Source organism: Neodiprion fabricii, chromosome 1 (genome assembly GCF_021155785.1).
Source record: "Neodiprion fabricii isolate iyNeoFabr1 chromosome 1, iyNeoFabr1.1, whole genome shotgun sequence".
Classification (NCBI taxonomy): domain Eukaryota; kingdom Metazoa; phylum Arthropoda; class Insecta; order Hymenoptera; family Diprionidae; genus Neodiprion; species Neodiprion fabricii.
The window spans coordinates 23,574,695-23,590,617 of record NC_060239.1 but is presented as its reverse complement, the minus strand read 5'-3'; the positions used below and the strand labels follow the sequence as shown (position 1 = coordinate 23,590,617).

General features: G+C 35.2%; 3 protein-coding genes and 1 long non-coding RNA gene across 9 annotated transcripts; 2 read left to right on the top strand and 2 right to left on the bottom strand.

Moving 5' to 3' along the window:
* Positions 1 to 513: 513 nt before the first annotated feature.
* Positions 514 to 2,725, top strand: LOC124180466 (ragulator complex protein LAMTOR5 homolog). Its single transcript, XM_046566053.1, has 4 exons — positions 514 to 893; positions 1,260 to 1,321; positions 1,433 to 1,547; positions 1,757 to 2,725. Exons 1-4 carry the CDS (start codon positions 859 to 861, stop codon positions 1,818 to 1,820), a joined length of 276 nt encoding a protein of 91 aa, XP_046422009.1. The 5' UTR covers positions 514 to 858; the 3' UTR covers positions 1,821 to 2,725.
* On the bottom strand, positions 2,297 to 5,660 carry LOC124180306 (protein RFT1 homolog). The gene is made up of 8 exons (XM_046565656.1): positions 5,524 to 5,660; positions 4,967 to 5,169; positions 4,604 to 4,790; positions 4,121 to 4,405; positions 3,910 to 4,041; positions 3,586 to 3,717; positions 3,000 to 3,500; positions 2,297 to 2,880 (listed from the first exon to the last, which is right to left on the bottom strand). The coding sequence occupies exons 1-8, from the start codon at positions 5,581 to 5,583 to the stop codon at positions 2,722 to 2,724; spliced, it is 1,659 nt and encodes a 552-aa protein (XP_046421612.1). The 5' UTR covers positions 5,584 to 5,660; the 3' UTR covers positions 2,297 to 2,721.
* Positions 5,661 to 7,570: 1,910 nt separating this feature from the next.
* LOC124180280 (zinc finger protein 37-like) lies at positions 7,571 to 14,481 on the bottom strand. Of its 6 annotated transcripts, none has more exons than XM_046565600.1 (8): positions 13,790 to 13,816; positions 13,374 to 13,457; positions 11,048 to 11,965; positions 10,769 to 10,960; positions 10,387 to 10,617; positions 9,893 to 10,152; positions 9,187 to 9,589; positions 7,571 to 8,029 (listed from the first exon to the last, which is right to left on the bottom strand). In XM_046565600.1, exons 1-8 carry the CDS (start codon positions 13,799 to 13,801, stop codon positions 7,742 to 7,744), a joined length of 2,388 nt encoding a protein of 795 aa, XP_046421556.1. In that variant the 5' UTR covers positions 13,802 to 13,816; the 3' UTR covers positions 7,571 to 7,741. The 6 variants fall into 6 exon arrangements, with proteins under 6 accessions (XP_046421556.1, XP_046421564.1, XP_046421589.1 ...); XM_046565608.1 differs by having other exon boundaries at positions 9,196 to 9,589; XM_046565633.1 differs by having other exon boundaries at positions 9,893 to 9,975.
* A 68-nt stretch (positions 14,482 to 14,549) lies between these two features.
* LOC124180474 lies at positions 14,550 to 15,779 on the top strand. Its single transcript, XR_006870266.1, has 2 exons — positions 14,550 to 14,849; positions 14,972 to 15,779. It is a non-coding gene; the product is annotated as an uncharacterized LOC124180474 (long non-coding RNA).
* Positions 15,780 to 15,923: the final 144 nt, after the last annotated feature.

Below are 15,923 nucleotides of genomic sequence, written 5' to 3'. Positions count from 1 at the left end.
AAGTTTTTTGCCAAATAAAAAAGTAAGGCTAACCCCTTTGTGTTTTTGGCGAAAATTTTCGCGATTTTGAAAAGTGCTGGAATCAATTAATTGTAGCATTGATCGTACGTAATTTTGCAAGAGAAATCGATTGGGCGCAGTTCCAATACGCTGCGATCAACGCATCAAAAGCTACAGTCAAAAATCGAGAACCCGAGTTTCCGACGTTTTTCAGCAGGTGCATTTTCCCTTGCCTTTTCTTCCACATTTTACCGACTCAATCCCAAGCTTCCATATAGACACTACTTTGGCTGCTACGAATGTCGGTACGAGCCCGTTAGATAGAGTCGATAGAGCAGAACCCTCCTACGCTCCCATGCCCACTGGGCCCACTAGCCCGCCAAAAGCTGATCACAAAAATTTACCCAGGGGTATTTAATTTACCCGTCTTTATATTTTTCAGTCAACGATTAGGACTCCTCCACAATTTCAAATACCATAACATCTGATTTGACTTTCACGTTACAATTGGTATTTCCGGTCAGGCTGTCAGACAAGAGGGGACATTTGACAAATTAATAAATATATAATTTCAGTGTTTTCAGTGAACGACCAATATACAATATATCAATTTAAGTATGCATCAAGATTAAAAATAAAAAAATAAATAATCAAAGAGTTCGTACAACAGCGGGTCGTCGTGAAGAAAGAAGAACTATGAGTGCGTTCACGTGAAAGAAAAATAACCACACTGGTTAATAAGCAGTTGTTTTATGCCAGTCACTGTAAATCTATTCGTAGTTTTGTTTCGATTATAGCAGTTTATTGCTTATAATTTCACACACTACTTACGAACCGCGATTTTGTTGGAGCCTCAGAATGGAACGTAACTTAGAGAAAACTATGGATAACGTGTAAGTTATCTAAATAAGACAAAATTCATAGATTTCACGTTACGACGCGCCTATTTCGAACAATTTAAAATACGCTAATTTTCTCATGAATTTATTTTCCACGCAATTGATTGACTGCTCCGGAAATTCATAACAATGCCCACGTAATTTTATTGTTGCTTAGAAAGTATGAACCAATTTTCTTGAAGGTTTCATACTCAGACTTGATAAATAATGTTAAATAGTAGCCGCATTCATAACCTTCACTAACATCAATTCTGACACAACTCATTTTTCTCCTTTGATGAAGAACTGAAAAGGGCAAAATATACCAGAATTGATGTAGGTACAAATTCTGAATGTTATTTAATAGTGACATATTTAAAGGACGAATGTCGAAGGAGTCATAGGATGCATTTTGGCCGATCGTCAAGGCCTCTGCTTAGGAGGTAACCTATAACTAATTAATAATCAATGTTTACTATTTTTGATTCTATGTTTGCATGAATTTCCAAATGTCTTACTTGTCAACGCTCAAAAGATATGTATTTAATTTTCAGCTAAGGGGAGTGCATCTGGGCAAAGCGCTGGGTTGATAGCAGCCATTGCTGATGAGGTAGCAAAATTAGAGCCTGAATCAAACGCACCCATTATTGCTTTAGAAAGTGACAATCGGTATGTATGTGCACATTTCAACTTGCTTGTACTAAGGAAATATGTAATTAAATCTGAAGTAATATGTGTTCTCATTTGTTTACTTCGGATCAATGTCCATCATTTTATTGGAGCTCATTCTTTATTCACAATGATTATTTTATGCAAATTTGAGAATAACTCCAAGTCAAAATTGCTGTTCAACTTGAATTCTTCAATAACGATTTCAGGCAATGCATAATCCAGCGTCAGGGGCCTATAGTTGGTGCTATCTACAAAGCTATATCACCCTGAAATCTGAAATCGACGTTGAGACTTAACAATGGTTTTTGTACATGAATTAAAATTGATTCTTTATGTTTAACAATATCTACTTGAAATACGGCTCAATGATGAGTGTTCGTTCTACATTTGCTGTAATACTATATTTTGTTCAGATTAAAGATTATATTCTTTGTTTATAATAGACAAAATCTTATCTTCTAAAATTCCATCAATCATCACTTACACAGTTCCATGACTATATACACTCGTAAAATCATGTCCAAAATGAGAGTAATGAAATACATAATCCAATTTAGTTGGGTGCATTTCAAGTCAAGATTTGATCATTCCTAACATTTCTTCTTCTCAATTGTACAAGGTGATACTAGTTTAGTTATTCTTTTGAATTTAAGTCTGACCTTGGAATTTTTTTTATTTCTAACATTAGACTTGATTCTCTGAAAATGGAACTATTTTCTTCAAGCTTAACTCGAGTTTTGTTTTTCACCAGAAAACCTCATTAAGCCAGGTGCGTATCAAATTTGCTTTGTCACTTGTTTCTTTGCTTTAGGCTCTCACACTAAAACTCTGCAAGTATACGCGTTTTCACACTGCCACGAGAGAATAACCTTCTATTAAAATTGTTTTGTTGTCTGAATTACAATTATTAATAAATAATAAGAAATTCTTAAGAGTATAATTGCACACTTTTAAGCGTCCGATTTTTGTGAAATTAAGTTGGAGATAAAAGTGAGAAAAAAAATTCAAATGGCTTCGAATGTAAAATATTATGTCCGGAAATAACGTCACATTAATGAACCAAGTCATGAGGACAGTTGTCATTTTTACTATTAACATATTGTCTTGTGTAACTATATTATAAATAATCTTTATACAGTCATATTACAAACAATAAATAAGGACTCATTGGTCAATCATCTTTTTTGTGTTTGTTTCGCCTATCGCGCCATTTGTTTACACCGAGTTGAACCAGGTCTTGATGTTCATAAACCCAGGAAGCCATCACCAGTCCAAACATTACGATACCGATGAACAGATGGATTAATTTTTCGCTCGGAAAAAAGTATGCCTAAAAAGAATGGAAAATATAAATTTAGTTTTGCCGTGTTTATTTCTCTACCATTTCGCAGCAGTAGAAACTTTTGATGATTTCAAGATTTTATCAAGTATCAATACTGTTATTCTTACCTGTGACACTTTTGTAATAACAGCTGCTAGTATTAAAGATGCAACGAATATTGGTTTAGGTACGAGTCCTAATAATGGTCTATATTTGGTATTTTCGTGTCTTCTTTTTATAAATTTGGTTGAATGCAAAATTCTCAAAGCCATGTTAACGCAGTTTCCAAAAATGAAACCAACGGGCCCAAACCAAGATGCAAAAAAATATGACACTACTAGGAATGCTACAGACTCATATATCATAATATAATTATTCCGGTCAATGGTTTTACTGTCTGCTGTCGCATTTGTATAACATTCTGTAACTCCATTTATTCCTAACAGTAATACTGCAAGACAATGCGATCTCAGTAATAAAACTGGTAAATAGGCTGTCAACTTTGGCCCTCCATATAACCAGAGTAAAAGTGAGGAATAAGATTGGCCAAAAACTAGAACAATCAATCCAATTGATGTTACAACTGAACATAGCTGTGTTAAGACATTAACACTCTCTTGCACCTTCACCTGCAATTCAAAGATAAGGATTATCAGAAATTCTGACTTGGTACTGAGCAAACAAAGAAGTGAGTAACTAATTAGTTTTACTTGCCACGTTTTGATCAGGTATCGATTTATCCCTTTTGACCATCTGTGTGAAATAGAAGTAACCGCTATCCTCTATTGGACGGAATATAAATCTTGCTGCTAAGGAACCCAGATTGTTAACAATTTCATACGTGCCCTTTAGTAAAAGAAAATTATTTTATTCATCAAGTACAATTTATTGATGAATTGTTAAACTACGAATAGTGATTCATTTTATATTTTCAATTAAATGAATCAATGTTGCGTAATTAATGGACAAACCCTTCGAGGTAATGAATTTCTGGTCCAATAAACATCTGTCAACAATAGATTTTTTTTCTTCAAATACCTGTTCAGCAAATGTCAAAACGGGCATTATGGTCATGATCAATCTTTCCCCTTCAGTTAAAATTTGTTTCAATACTCCTTGTCGAAAAAAACTCCACGTAAGGATGGATAGTTTTTTGTCCAACAACGACCCCTAAAAAGTTATAAATTACATAAGACTAGTTAGTTAAATAATTGAGTTTTCCTCGTAATTATATTGATAACAATCTTACCGAATTAACCAATTGACCTGGTAAAAAGTCTTTTATTGATGTAAACGGGAATTCCATGCTCACAGACTCATCAACATCATCTTTTAAAGATGGTCTTTCTTGAACCTTGAATTCTTCTATCTTGGTAATGTAAAAATGGAAATAAGCATAGTGGCTGGTAGTGTAAAAAATGGCTGCAACAAGCTGTGCCACTCCAAAGGCGAATAATGCATTCTCCGGTTGGTAAAGTATCAGTATGACAAAGGTAAACGTCCGAATGATTATCATAATTGTATCTAAGACTACCTGTAATCACATAAATTAAATGAGTATATTCTGACCAAAAAATCTCTTCAACAATTTATGTAAATGATTCTTGTTTACAGGCAAAGCCCACCCTAATAAATGAATAATAATGAAAAGTTCAGGTGCAGGGCTTTCAAATTGTGCAAGTACATAAAAAATATATAAGAAAAGCTTCGAGTCCTTAGTCGAAAAACTTACTTTAAGCCTCACAAAGAGAAAAGCACTGGCAACTAATTGAACAATCAACGAGGATAGTTCAATAATGCAGGAAACAGCGACTGCGCAAACTGCGAATGTATAGTAAGGCGGTAATACTTCTGACGGCAATAATATGAACAACCATGTGTATCCAAAGATCAGGGACATGAGCGCACATATTGGAACCCTGAAAATAAATTGTTGAGAATTATTCTCACATTGAATAGCCATTAGTTCTTATGTATAAAGAAAGCTGTTATTCACACTATTGGAGTAAGAGGTGAAATTAAAGCAACTATTGTGTTTTCAATATGATTGCGTTTTTAAAATCTGAAATTATTAATTGACGATTAAGGAACTAACGTCACCCATAGCAAATTAACCACTTGTGCCCAGTTGTGTTCAGCCGTGTTCGTCAGACACGCTTTCATGAACGGTTCACGAGAGAGGAAAAGGATCATAGATTCCAATAAGAGCAGCCTCACATTCATTACTCCAAGCACTGCTTGGCCTACATGCCGTACTACAAATGCATTTAGAACAAATGTTACGCAACGGAATAGTATCTGAAAAAATGTAATTTAAATTAAAGATCTCACCCTTTTTGTCCACTGTTAATGTTTACAAAAAAGCATCTGAATATAAAAAATATAAGTCTGTGAACTCCAATGCAATCTGTACTAAGTGCACCTCGACGGGAGGGCTTATTCACTCAGACTTATAGTGTGATCTCGTCGCCTGTAATAATTTCACGGGATTTTCAATTGATTTCCCGTGATTTCATATCGATTTTACATGAATTCATGACGTTTCATGTTGATTTCACGTCAAGTAACCACGTTGCATGACTGAAGTGACAGCAGATACGCATTCAGAAATGACAGTGTAAGTAAATCTGATTAACGAAATGACATACGTACCTGGAATATTATATTGAACGATGCATTTTCTAAACTGCTTTTCAAAATGTTTGGTGCCATTTTACAAGGTCGTATTATATTTTTACTGCCAGTTGTTGATCATACCATGTAATCCTGAACTTTGTTTATAGGTTATGCAACAAAACGAGAATATAACATCGTTCTCGAAATAAATATGAAATCAGCACTTTCCGTCACTGACAGCTAATGTTTTCAGTTGGCACAATCAAGCAGAATATATTGATCTTTCATTCAACAGATCTTCCATATTGACAGGTTGTATTTTTCTTCAATCATTCCGTTCCTCATATTTTTCGCTCAATCCTTCCACTTGATACTCTAATTTCTCACCGCACGCAGCCGTGTCGCGAGATTCAGTTGGCATGCGACGTGTAATACGTAATACGTGTAATACATGCGTATAATCCTCAGTCACGCATGCGGTTTTTAAGTCTGGCACGCGGTATTCGCACAATCAAGATCATAGCACCAGTAAACACTGTAACCAGTGCTACTTTAGGCATCATTCACCACAGATATACATATTTAGACCGTGTAAAATACTTTGATCAAGTAGTTAGTTAAAAAAAATGTAGTTGCCAACTCTTGGTGGAAAAGTTCGTCGCAAAATATCATCAGAAACTCTTTTTTCATTCTGCCGTTATACAAGACTTTTTGAATGAGAACAGAGAATTCACAGAACACTAAATATTCGCGAACACCGAGAAAAATAAGTTATTGTAAGTATATGTAATTTTCAGCCGAACTGAGTTTGCATTTGGTTATGACACGTTTTAAAACTAAAAAATTAGCTACCAAAATTGAATTCGCACAGGAATATGATGTGAAAGAAAATTCAATTGGTCAGCCTCTAGCAAATGCCGCGCTACTGTTGCGCGTGGATTCAAAATTACGGAACGTGTGGTGAAGGATCCTCCAGCAACGCCTCCAGTATCTTCAATCGCCGAAACCGATTTCTAGTATTTAAACATACTATCGGAATTTATTTGATCCAGGCAGGGTTTGTCCAGTATATTACTTCTTTTATAGTAACCAATTTCAAGGAGGCTGTTACATTCAGTCTGTTATTATGACTATTTAAAAGCCACTTTCGAAATTTCAACGTGTAATGGCGTTTTAAAATTTCTATGGTACCTTGAGCTGTACAGGTCTTACAAAAGGTGTAACACTGGGTGGCAAAACGTGCCCTTTGATATTATTGTCTGACACTACCGCACATGGAGACAGTTTTTAGGTTCTTTTTTAATACTTTTTGGTTCGCCGACTTGCCTGTCACAATTCACAAGTCATGGTAGTTTAAAACAACCATCAGCATTACTACAGACAAGAATTGTTATACGATCCTTATTTGGACTGAGGCTGCACGTTTTTTATCAGTTCTGTCCACATGAGTTGTTAGCAAAATTTATTGCGTTTCCAGTACAGTGTACTGTGTGTACTCCAGTTCTTTGTCGGGATTCGTGGAAATAAGCGATGAACACAATTCCAGGCTTTCAGAGTTACAACCACTGACCGCGAACCCCCATCCCCACTCATGGTTATAATGAGACTGACTTATTTCTTAGTCTCTGAAGAACACACGCGGGGTGCATGCAGCGCCAACTAGTGGCGATGTATATAAACACTCGCATCGCAATATGTGTTGAGTTCCGCGCCTAATTTTTGAATTTTAACACATTCTAACATGAGAATCCGTGAGTCTTGTTATGTAACATGTTGTAATTTAAACTGGTTTCATCCACACTTAACATTTTACATTCCAATGATCTTTCCCTTGAAATGTATTTTAACAAGTCCAAGGCGAATACTGTACTTATTAAAATGTGTAAATCTACCATATTTTGCTTTAAATTCTTTTATATTATCCAATTTTGTGTTTAGTTCCAATGCTTTCCCTGAAGAATAATCTGCGTGAACATGCAATGCATGACACATAATCTGAAATAAACGTATAGTTCAGTAATGCATATGAGCCAGTATTTGGAACTGGCATGCATGATTACTGTATCGTGATCAAGTACATGTGTTCAAGTTTGTACTTATTTATTCATTTAATGATTCAGTACATTAAAATCAATTGGTACCGTATTCAGGTTTTGTATACACTGAGAAATAATTACATCAATTAATAGATAACCGTCTGGAGAAATATAAAGTTTGTAAATAATAAAAATTACAAGTTAATATATAATTATAATCAAGCATCTTCGTCGTTGTCGCTCATCTGCATATTCATAGAGACCGTATTATGGTGAAATGCTGTACGTTTGCTAGAATATCCAGAAGTAGGCTGGCATTCGTACATTTTTCGATTTTCCATGTACCGACGGTAATTGTTTTCCCGCTTTCGTCGTTGTTCTTCCGCTTGCTGCCGCATCTTCTCCGGATTTACGTGAGTTGTCACCATATGCCTGGTTAAAGAGCTCATAAATTTGTAAGTGATGCCGCACACGTCGCAAGACAAAGCTTCGTCATTATTTCCTTGCTGTGGAACAAAAAAAAAATTTGATATGTATATTGTCTTATATGGAATTCCTTATCTCTTATCTTATAACTAATATATTAATATTCTTCGAAAATGATCTACGTCTCTGTCTATTCTGTCATAATTGTGTTTAAAATGAATGAATTTACTATTTTATTTTCGCAGCAAAACGATGATTAAGGCGATTATAGAAACTTTATTTTCCTAGTTTGCTTACAATGTTAAGCATCAGTTTCACTAAAGCGGGGTTAACATTCAACTCAATTTAATCTACAATCCAACCAATTAAAAGCACACTTCAACGGGGTTAAGCTGGATTCATCAATCAACGAAATACTGAGACATTTTCGAACTTCTCACTTGTCTGTTTTCAGAGAAGCAGGGGAAGTTATTGTAATCACTTCGAAAATGAAAAGCACAGTTTTTACTAGATTTCTGCCTTTTCACGTCTAGAAAATTATCACCAACTATTTGAGGTGGATGTCTAGGTATGCACGTGCGTGCGTACATGTATCTCTGTAATCGATTTTTTATCAGACATGTATAAAGACCAAATCAACAGTTTTTAATGATTTTGATATCAATCGATGTGGTCCTTCCTATTTTAGATTTTGAGTAAAATTGGACGAGCTATTTTTGAGTCATTTGCAAACATGAAATTTTTTTGTTTACGCAGTAACTTGAAAAGTGACAGATCAATTGAGACCCACTTTGGACCACTGATTTGATTTCATTTAACTAACAACTGAATAAATTTTCAGCAAAATCAGCACAGCCATCCTTGAGTGGCGTGCAAATTCAAACATCTTTTCGTCCGAGATTTTTATTTTCACAAACAACGGGAATAGTGGGAAGTTATAGGGTTTTTCCTGCTCAGTTGATATAGGAAGCATTGTAAATTCTAGAACTTCGAGGAGTACAGATGTTATGATTAATGAATAAGAACGATATATCGGGAGTCTTTGGTGAAACTGCTGACTCCCAGCCATGCGCACAGCGCCAGCACCAACACATGCATAAGTTTTCGCTCACAGCATTTGTTCGCTACAGTCAGCTCACGAAAGACTTGTGTATGTGCTCGCGCTGGTGATATGCGCGTGGCTTGGAGTCAGCACTTTCGTGAGAGACTCCCTGTAAAAAGCAAGTGTTGGGTATACCATATGTACCTGCTGGTGCACCATCATGTGCCGTTGCAGATTGTTAAGTCTGTTGAATTCTCGTCCGCAAACCTCACAATCGAATTTCCGTTCAGGATCATGATTCTTCTTGTGAAGTGCCAAATCACTGGCATGCATGAAAGCTTTGTGGCATATATCGCACGTGTGAGTACGTTGCTCTCCAGCAAGATGAGATTGTTCATGTTTTGCTAGGCTTGCTTTATCCAGAAAACGACGACCACAGAAGATGCAAGGCAGTGGACGTGATTGAGGATTGTGCAGAGTAAGATGGCGTCGTAATGTGGATGACGTAGGGAAGGTCTTGTGGCATTCAAAGCACTGAAATGGTCTGTCGTCTGTATGAGACTTCCGATGACGAGCCAATGAATTTTGATCTGGAAACCTGCAAGTTTATCATGATAAGAAAATTTATAAAATCTTCAAAGCGTATTGTATTTCCTATACTTTTATTTAAACATAGTTGTGACTTAGTTGAAAAATTATATCAAATGCCTCATAAGGTTCTTGAAAAAATATAAAATTTTTTTGTATGTTATAAAGAAGTTTTTCAACATCGAAATTTCAGAAACAGTGGTCACAGAATACATTAATTTTTCTTAAACTAACAATTGACGTTATGAATGTGACCGGTTATTCTCACTTAAGAACGTGTTCTATCTTTGAAGAAGTATTTTAAAATTATTACCTTTTTGGACACGAGTCACACGGATAATTTCTGCTGGTTATGTCTTCCTCTCGGGCATGTTTCAGTCTGTTGTGCCTAAGTAACTGAAATGAGGATTTAAACGATTTATTGCATGTGTCACACTTGAGATTGTCTGTTGTTGGAATGATAACTTGAGTCCGTTTTTGCCCATTCTCGTCTTCAGAGATGATTAAAGATATTGTCACAGTATTATCCTCATTGTCTATCTCTTGTATTGTTGACGCTGGCACCACAGCAGTCTAGAAAGTAACAGGAAGTACCAAGTACACTGATTAACATATCAGTAAAAAATGACGGTGCAATTCTGATTCAACTTATTCCAGCGTTACGGTAAAAAAAAATCCCGGTGAAGCTAGCATCAAAGTAGATTGTTGTAATCAAGTCTTTAAGCCAGATGGCTGAACTATCAGAGCGATCAAGTTTAATGTTCGATCTACTGTTTTACAACTTCAAAGATGTCAAACGGCTAATACTTTGGTTGTGGTACTGGGGGCGTAGTCGACACCGGGTATAAGTACGGCACCACCTTCGGGCTGTCTTGGATTGGATACCTGTTGATCCAGATCTCGACTGTCTTGGTCATCGCTACTATTCTCGGCAATGGCGTAATTTCCATCCGGCGTTAAGTATACGGGTTGCAGTTTTCCATTTTCATCCTTGAAGTAAAGCTGCCCATCTTCGTCCTCGTGTAGAAAAATTTGCTCCTGCAAGTCATTAGTATAATGTTTATCAAGTAATCATTTAAAGCTGGTAAAAAATACGATTATTAATTGTTTCATCCAGTGCAATTCTCTTCCATACATCTCAATTCCCACAAAACTTTCTCAAATCCAATAATCTTTTGCATTTCAGTACCTGTGGTTCTTGATTGTCAGTTTCCTCATCTTCCCTGTTACTGTCTCTAGTCATCTCTTCGTCTCCCTCAATAATGTTGTTGTATTGGTAATTATCGTGATCACCACCGGATTGTTCAACGTACAAAGTTTCCATGTCTTCGTTTTCATAATATATTGTGCCTTCAGTTGGGGTTTCCTCGTGTTGCTCGATCTATAATAACAAGTTGTATCTATAATGACTGAATTTTATGGAAGCTGGTATTTGCCGCAGTAAGTAGAATGAATATAACTGTATTACCTTTACAAAACGTGAACTAATGAGTCTTCCATCTTGAGTCTGTTTAGTCGAATTATTTTGCTTCTTGGATCCAAGAACAGTATAAACTAAATTGTTTTCAGCATTCTTAACAATCTCATGCTGAGAATCTGTGTTCTCTTCATTTTGAGAACCTGATTGATCATCTTCATATCCTACAATAGAGTCATGCTCTTCGTCATCCCAATATTCATTTGTATTTTCATCTGTGTTCGACTCCTGTTGCTGTATTTTTCCATGAACTCGAGATTTACCTGGTTGAGATGGTGAATCATGGTTTGGAGTCGATAGGTGTTTTCTGCCATTCTGTGTAGGGTGTCTGTCCTCCCTTTCCGTTTGATTGTTAGAAGTATTATTGAGACTACGAATTTGAGATTGACTGGACTCTACTTTTGATTGTTGTTCCTGATCCAGATCTTCATCCTCCCAATCCTCATCAATGTCGTAATTCACGAGTTGTTTACTTTTATCTTTGTCACCTTCATTCTTAAAATGCTTCTTCAATTGCTTTTTTACATACTCAGCTCTCATTTGAGTTAATCCTGTATCAGTAGTAGCATAGTTTTTTGAAGACGACTTTGCAGAATTTTCTATCTCCTCATCCTCATTTTGTCTTTGGTCATTTGCTTCTGCATCTGGCATGGTCAAATCCATATGCTCGTCAATTTCGTTATCTTCATTTTCCTCAGTACCCACAGGTTGCTCAATTTCCTCCGTTTCTTCTACCTCTTCAATTTCTTCAATTATCTCAACAATTTCTTCTACCTCCTCTGCCTCTTCACCATCTCCATCGCCAGCAATGTTGGCTTCAAAAATAATCTCATCACCAGATGCAGCTTGCTTCAGTATTTCCATGAGATCATTGCTATCTGCCTCGATTGTTTTAACCTCCATCTTGCACTGTGATTTTGAATAAAATTTCAACTGTTAGTCACACAGCAGATGTATGATACAAGTGGATATTTCCATTATAAATTACGTGTATTTAACCATAGAATTCCAAGTTGACCAAACATAAAAAATTGTCAGTAAATGAACAGAAAGTAAATAGTTACATGTTTCAATCGAATTCTGTGATTACATATCTCATTATTTAATTTACGATGTGGTACCACAAAAATGATTTTTTTCCCATGTATTCTTTTGAATGAGTTGTAATTTCTTTTTCTAGCGTAGACCTTACATAACGTTTAATAAAAGTTGAATATCTAAACATTTGCGTTAACATCATTATTTAACTACTTGAGAAAAAATCAAGTTCCCGATGATTCGACTTGGAATCTTGTGTAATAAATAACTTATTGTCAACTATCAGAACTTCTGTAAACCTTGTAACAATTCGCAAAATCAAGGAGAAATAAAAGTGGAGTAAAAGAATGTTGTAGGAAAATGAAGTCTCCAATTGTGTGTCCATTGTTTTCTAATTACCACACTAATATATGTCCAATGTAAGTGGGGACTTCCAAAAAAGAGGAAAGTTATCTGGAGATTATTTTTGAAAAAATTAATGATATGCATGAGTGATCAAGCTTTCTGATAACCATTTTATGTGACCATTGCATAGATATGAGCAAACTATCATTATTTAACAAAGCTCAATATCACAAAATTTCAAGTAGATACAATCTGTGTTTGGTTAAGGTGCAGCCAGCAGAATACAACCAATACAAATATCGGCTACGTCCTGTTAGTTATCAGGCTATCATTTTGGCCACTAATGCTTCGAGTTCCAAATTTACTTCTGATGTTACGCCAATCTTTGTAACTTATCTCTACAATTAAATCAAATCGACGTACTGTAATCAATATACATACTTTCAGATATGAATGTCTGTAACTCTATTGGAAACAGACGACGGAAAACTTTAGTTGAAATACTTGAAAATAGAATAGCAAATGACAAGAACTTCTGAACGAAAATTTGATTCCAATTTTATTCTCTTTTTTTCAACAATCGAGTCTGAAACACTTGAAATTAAACGAGTGGGTGACTTGTATGGTTAGGACCTTAATGATTTTGATAATAAATGATCAGTCGTTAATTCCTATATGAATGTCGTAATTTGCAATGACTAGTAAACTATGATATATTTCAGATAACCTGACACTTCATTAATATCACTGATTTTTATTGATAGTTGAAAACGTTATGATCCTGAAGCTAGCACTAAGAATTAACAGCCGAACATCGCGATGTTGATTAAAATGAGCCAGTAAAGGCCAATCATCAAAACTTACTGCAATCAAACACATGAAATACAAAAATTAACAATTTTATAGAATGAACATAAAATTATGGGTTACTAACATATTTAAAGAAAGTTAAATCTGCGTGGCTTCTAACTTTAGCTACAGGCTTCAGCTTTTTTTGAACGCGAGCATTAAGATTTTGCTGTTAAAATGGTTATAATTGTAATATCAGTGACTTTGCAGTTAATACAAATTTCTAATCAATGGAGATACCAGTACTGCAATTTATATCGTTCTTACAGCACAATGACTTGATATACCTAACTACACATTTTTCTAAACGATCATCGGTGATTAATATGCTAAATATTAATATGAATGTATGTTGAAAAAACAAAATGACGTTAAATTGGAAGTCCTACAGCCAATTGAATTGTAAGAGGTTTGTCATAGAGCATGCAGCCTTATTAATCTTTGCATTGCCTATCGATAAGCATTGAATTGTGGCAAATGGTAAGTGAACGAAATTGATACAGTTTGCCTCATATCGGTGGAACGTTGAGATAAACGGTGAGTGGAGTACTAGCTGCTTTACGCGATTAAAATGCATAATTTAACTCTGAAATTATTTTTATATGTATGAACAATTGACATCATATGTTGCATATGGGAAGTGTGCAGGGAGGGGCGAATAGCGTTGGAAATAAATAAATGAATGCAATAAATAAGAACGTTATAACATTGTGTACAAAATATTTGAGCAGTGTAAAAACAGTAGCGAGCACATAAATAAAATAACAAGATTCGTTTTGAATCGAAAGTTTATATCGTAAAGCCAAGTTTTCGCCTGTCGGTACGAAACTGGCTTGTATTTATCAACGGATAACAAAATGGCTAGAGCACGTAGCATCCGCGGCACCCCATTTCGATGAAATTTCAAGTCATTGTTCCGACTAATGGACCGAAGGGAAGAAAAGAGGGAAAAAAAATGATAGCGGCTAAAGTATTTTACCCATTTTCAGCATGAGGCCGACTTAAGCATTTCAGAAAGACCCTTAATAATTGAAAAATCAGTACTTACTCGGTCGATACGCGCCTTATGCCTTTCTCCACAGAGTAATAGTCGCCATTTTGTTTAACGAGACAGCTGCGTCTACTGCCAATAGCGTACGAAAGTGGCGCGTCTAGCGGTCAATCCAGGGGCCTTTCCCAAGCCTTTAGACTGTGCATGAGAGTTCCCTAAAAATAATGTTTTCCTGTACACGCACACTCACTACTGTACGGATGGGGGTGGAAGGGGCGCGACCAATCAGTGAATTGATTGAAGAAATCACATTCCACCTCCATCTAACACATCACCGTTCGGTACAACTTAACCTTACCTCGTAGTGTCAAAGAAATATACGGTACTTTACGAAAAATGTTGTTATACTTGATTTTGGCACTGTTTGCAAATATTAATCTTGTGTCCGCCTCAAATGGATTTGATTTTGGCGACACGTTAGCTCTTATTTTGGGGCTATTCATCAGCATAATGGGATTTTTCGCCTGTATGGGTGCTTATGCACGTAAAAAAAGTCTCGACACTCTTTAGGTAAATTGACTGTATGATTTTTGTTTGAATTAATTTATCATTCTCTGGAAGTGTGTATAATATTTGCGAATTCTATATTTTATCATTTTATATTTCATTTTATTTACATATTTTGTTCACAGATCTACTCAAGATGAAAATGCGTAATTATTTGTCTGGAGATGCGCTAATTAAGTTAACCTGAATCGGCTAATGCGATGTCGGTAAAATGATATATAAATTTCTTGAACGCGGCTATTGTGTTATAATCTGGGATAACTTATTCTGAAACTTTTTAAACTGATCGCGTGTACGTTTCATGACCGTTTCTTGCAAGAAAAATTATGAAAAGTATGAACTGATTAAGTTCTGAGAATTTTAGTTAGAACGTTTTGTAAAAATTTATATATTGTAACATTCTTACATTTCTTACTGATTTTGATTGCATCAGCCCAATTTAACTACCACAATAGGAATAAGATAAGTTGATATATAGATGAATAACACAAAAGAAGTGTGTAAATATATATTGCTTAAGGAAATAAAAATTAAACTTTGTATATTGTGAAAAGAAATAAATATAAATCTAAATGTACACATACACGTTGAAAAAACACCTTTCAATATTTTCTCTACTGCGATCTCAAAATTTATTTATTCAATTATTATTCACGCTGCAGTTATGACTGTTTCGATTTCACATTTTTTTAGCAGAGATACTTTTTATTATAGCATACTTGTAAAAGCACACCTGTTACAACAGTACAATGTTATAATGTAACTCGAGCTCTTGTTTAAATCCATTTTACAATAATTCGTAGTCTAAGGACTTGTAATCTGTGGTAGTAGACAGGGCATAAAGATAAAATACAAGAAGCACTTCATAGTAAACAAGAACCATGATTTGAGAAACTGACTTGACTGTATGTTCAAAAACAAGTTACCTAAACCTGCAACTAGGAAAAATGAGTTAATGCCTTGCAATCAATATAAATTTAAAGTGTAATTTAATCCCAAGTTGTAATTAATTGTAATTAAAATAATTAATTAATTCCATTTGTTGCTTTTTTTCTCTTACCCAATGAAGTTTTGTCA

Bases quoted from the DNA above. Each gene is read 5' to 3' on its own strand.
- LOC124180306 (XM_046565656.1), bottom strand. From the start codon at position 5,583: ATGGCACCAAACATTTTGAAAAGCAGTTTAGAAAATGCATCGTTCAAT. The intron at 4,791-4,966 runs GTTAGTTCCTTA...ATTTATTTTCAG, and splicing joins GTTAATTTGCTATGGGTGAC to GGTTCCAATATGTGCGCTCA. The intron at 2,881-2,999 runs GTAAGAATAACA...CATTCTTTTTAG, and splicing joins TTATTACAAAAGTGTCACAG to GCATACTTTTTTCCGAGCGA.
- LOC124180466 (XM_046566053.1), top strand. From the start codon at position 859: ATGGAACGTAACTTAGAGAAAACTATGGATAACGT. The intron at 894-1,259 runs GTAAGTTATCTA...ACATATTTAAAG, and splicing joins GAGAAAACTATGGATAACGT to GACGAATGTCGAAGGAGTCA. The intron at 1,548-1,756 runs GTATGTATGTGC...TAACGATTTCAG, and splicing joins GCTTTAGAAAGTGACAATCG to GCAATGCATAATCCAGCGTC.
- LOC124180280 (XM_046565600.1), bottom strand. The intron at 9,590-9,892 runs GTAATAATTTTA...ATAAACTTGCAG, and splicing joins TGTGACTCGTGTCCAAAAAG to GTTTCCAGATCAAAATTCAT. The intron at 8,030-9,186 runs GTATACCCAACA...TTTGTTCCACAG, and splicing joins TGCACCAGCAGGTACATATG to CAAGGAAATAATGACGAAGC.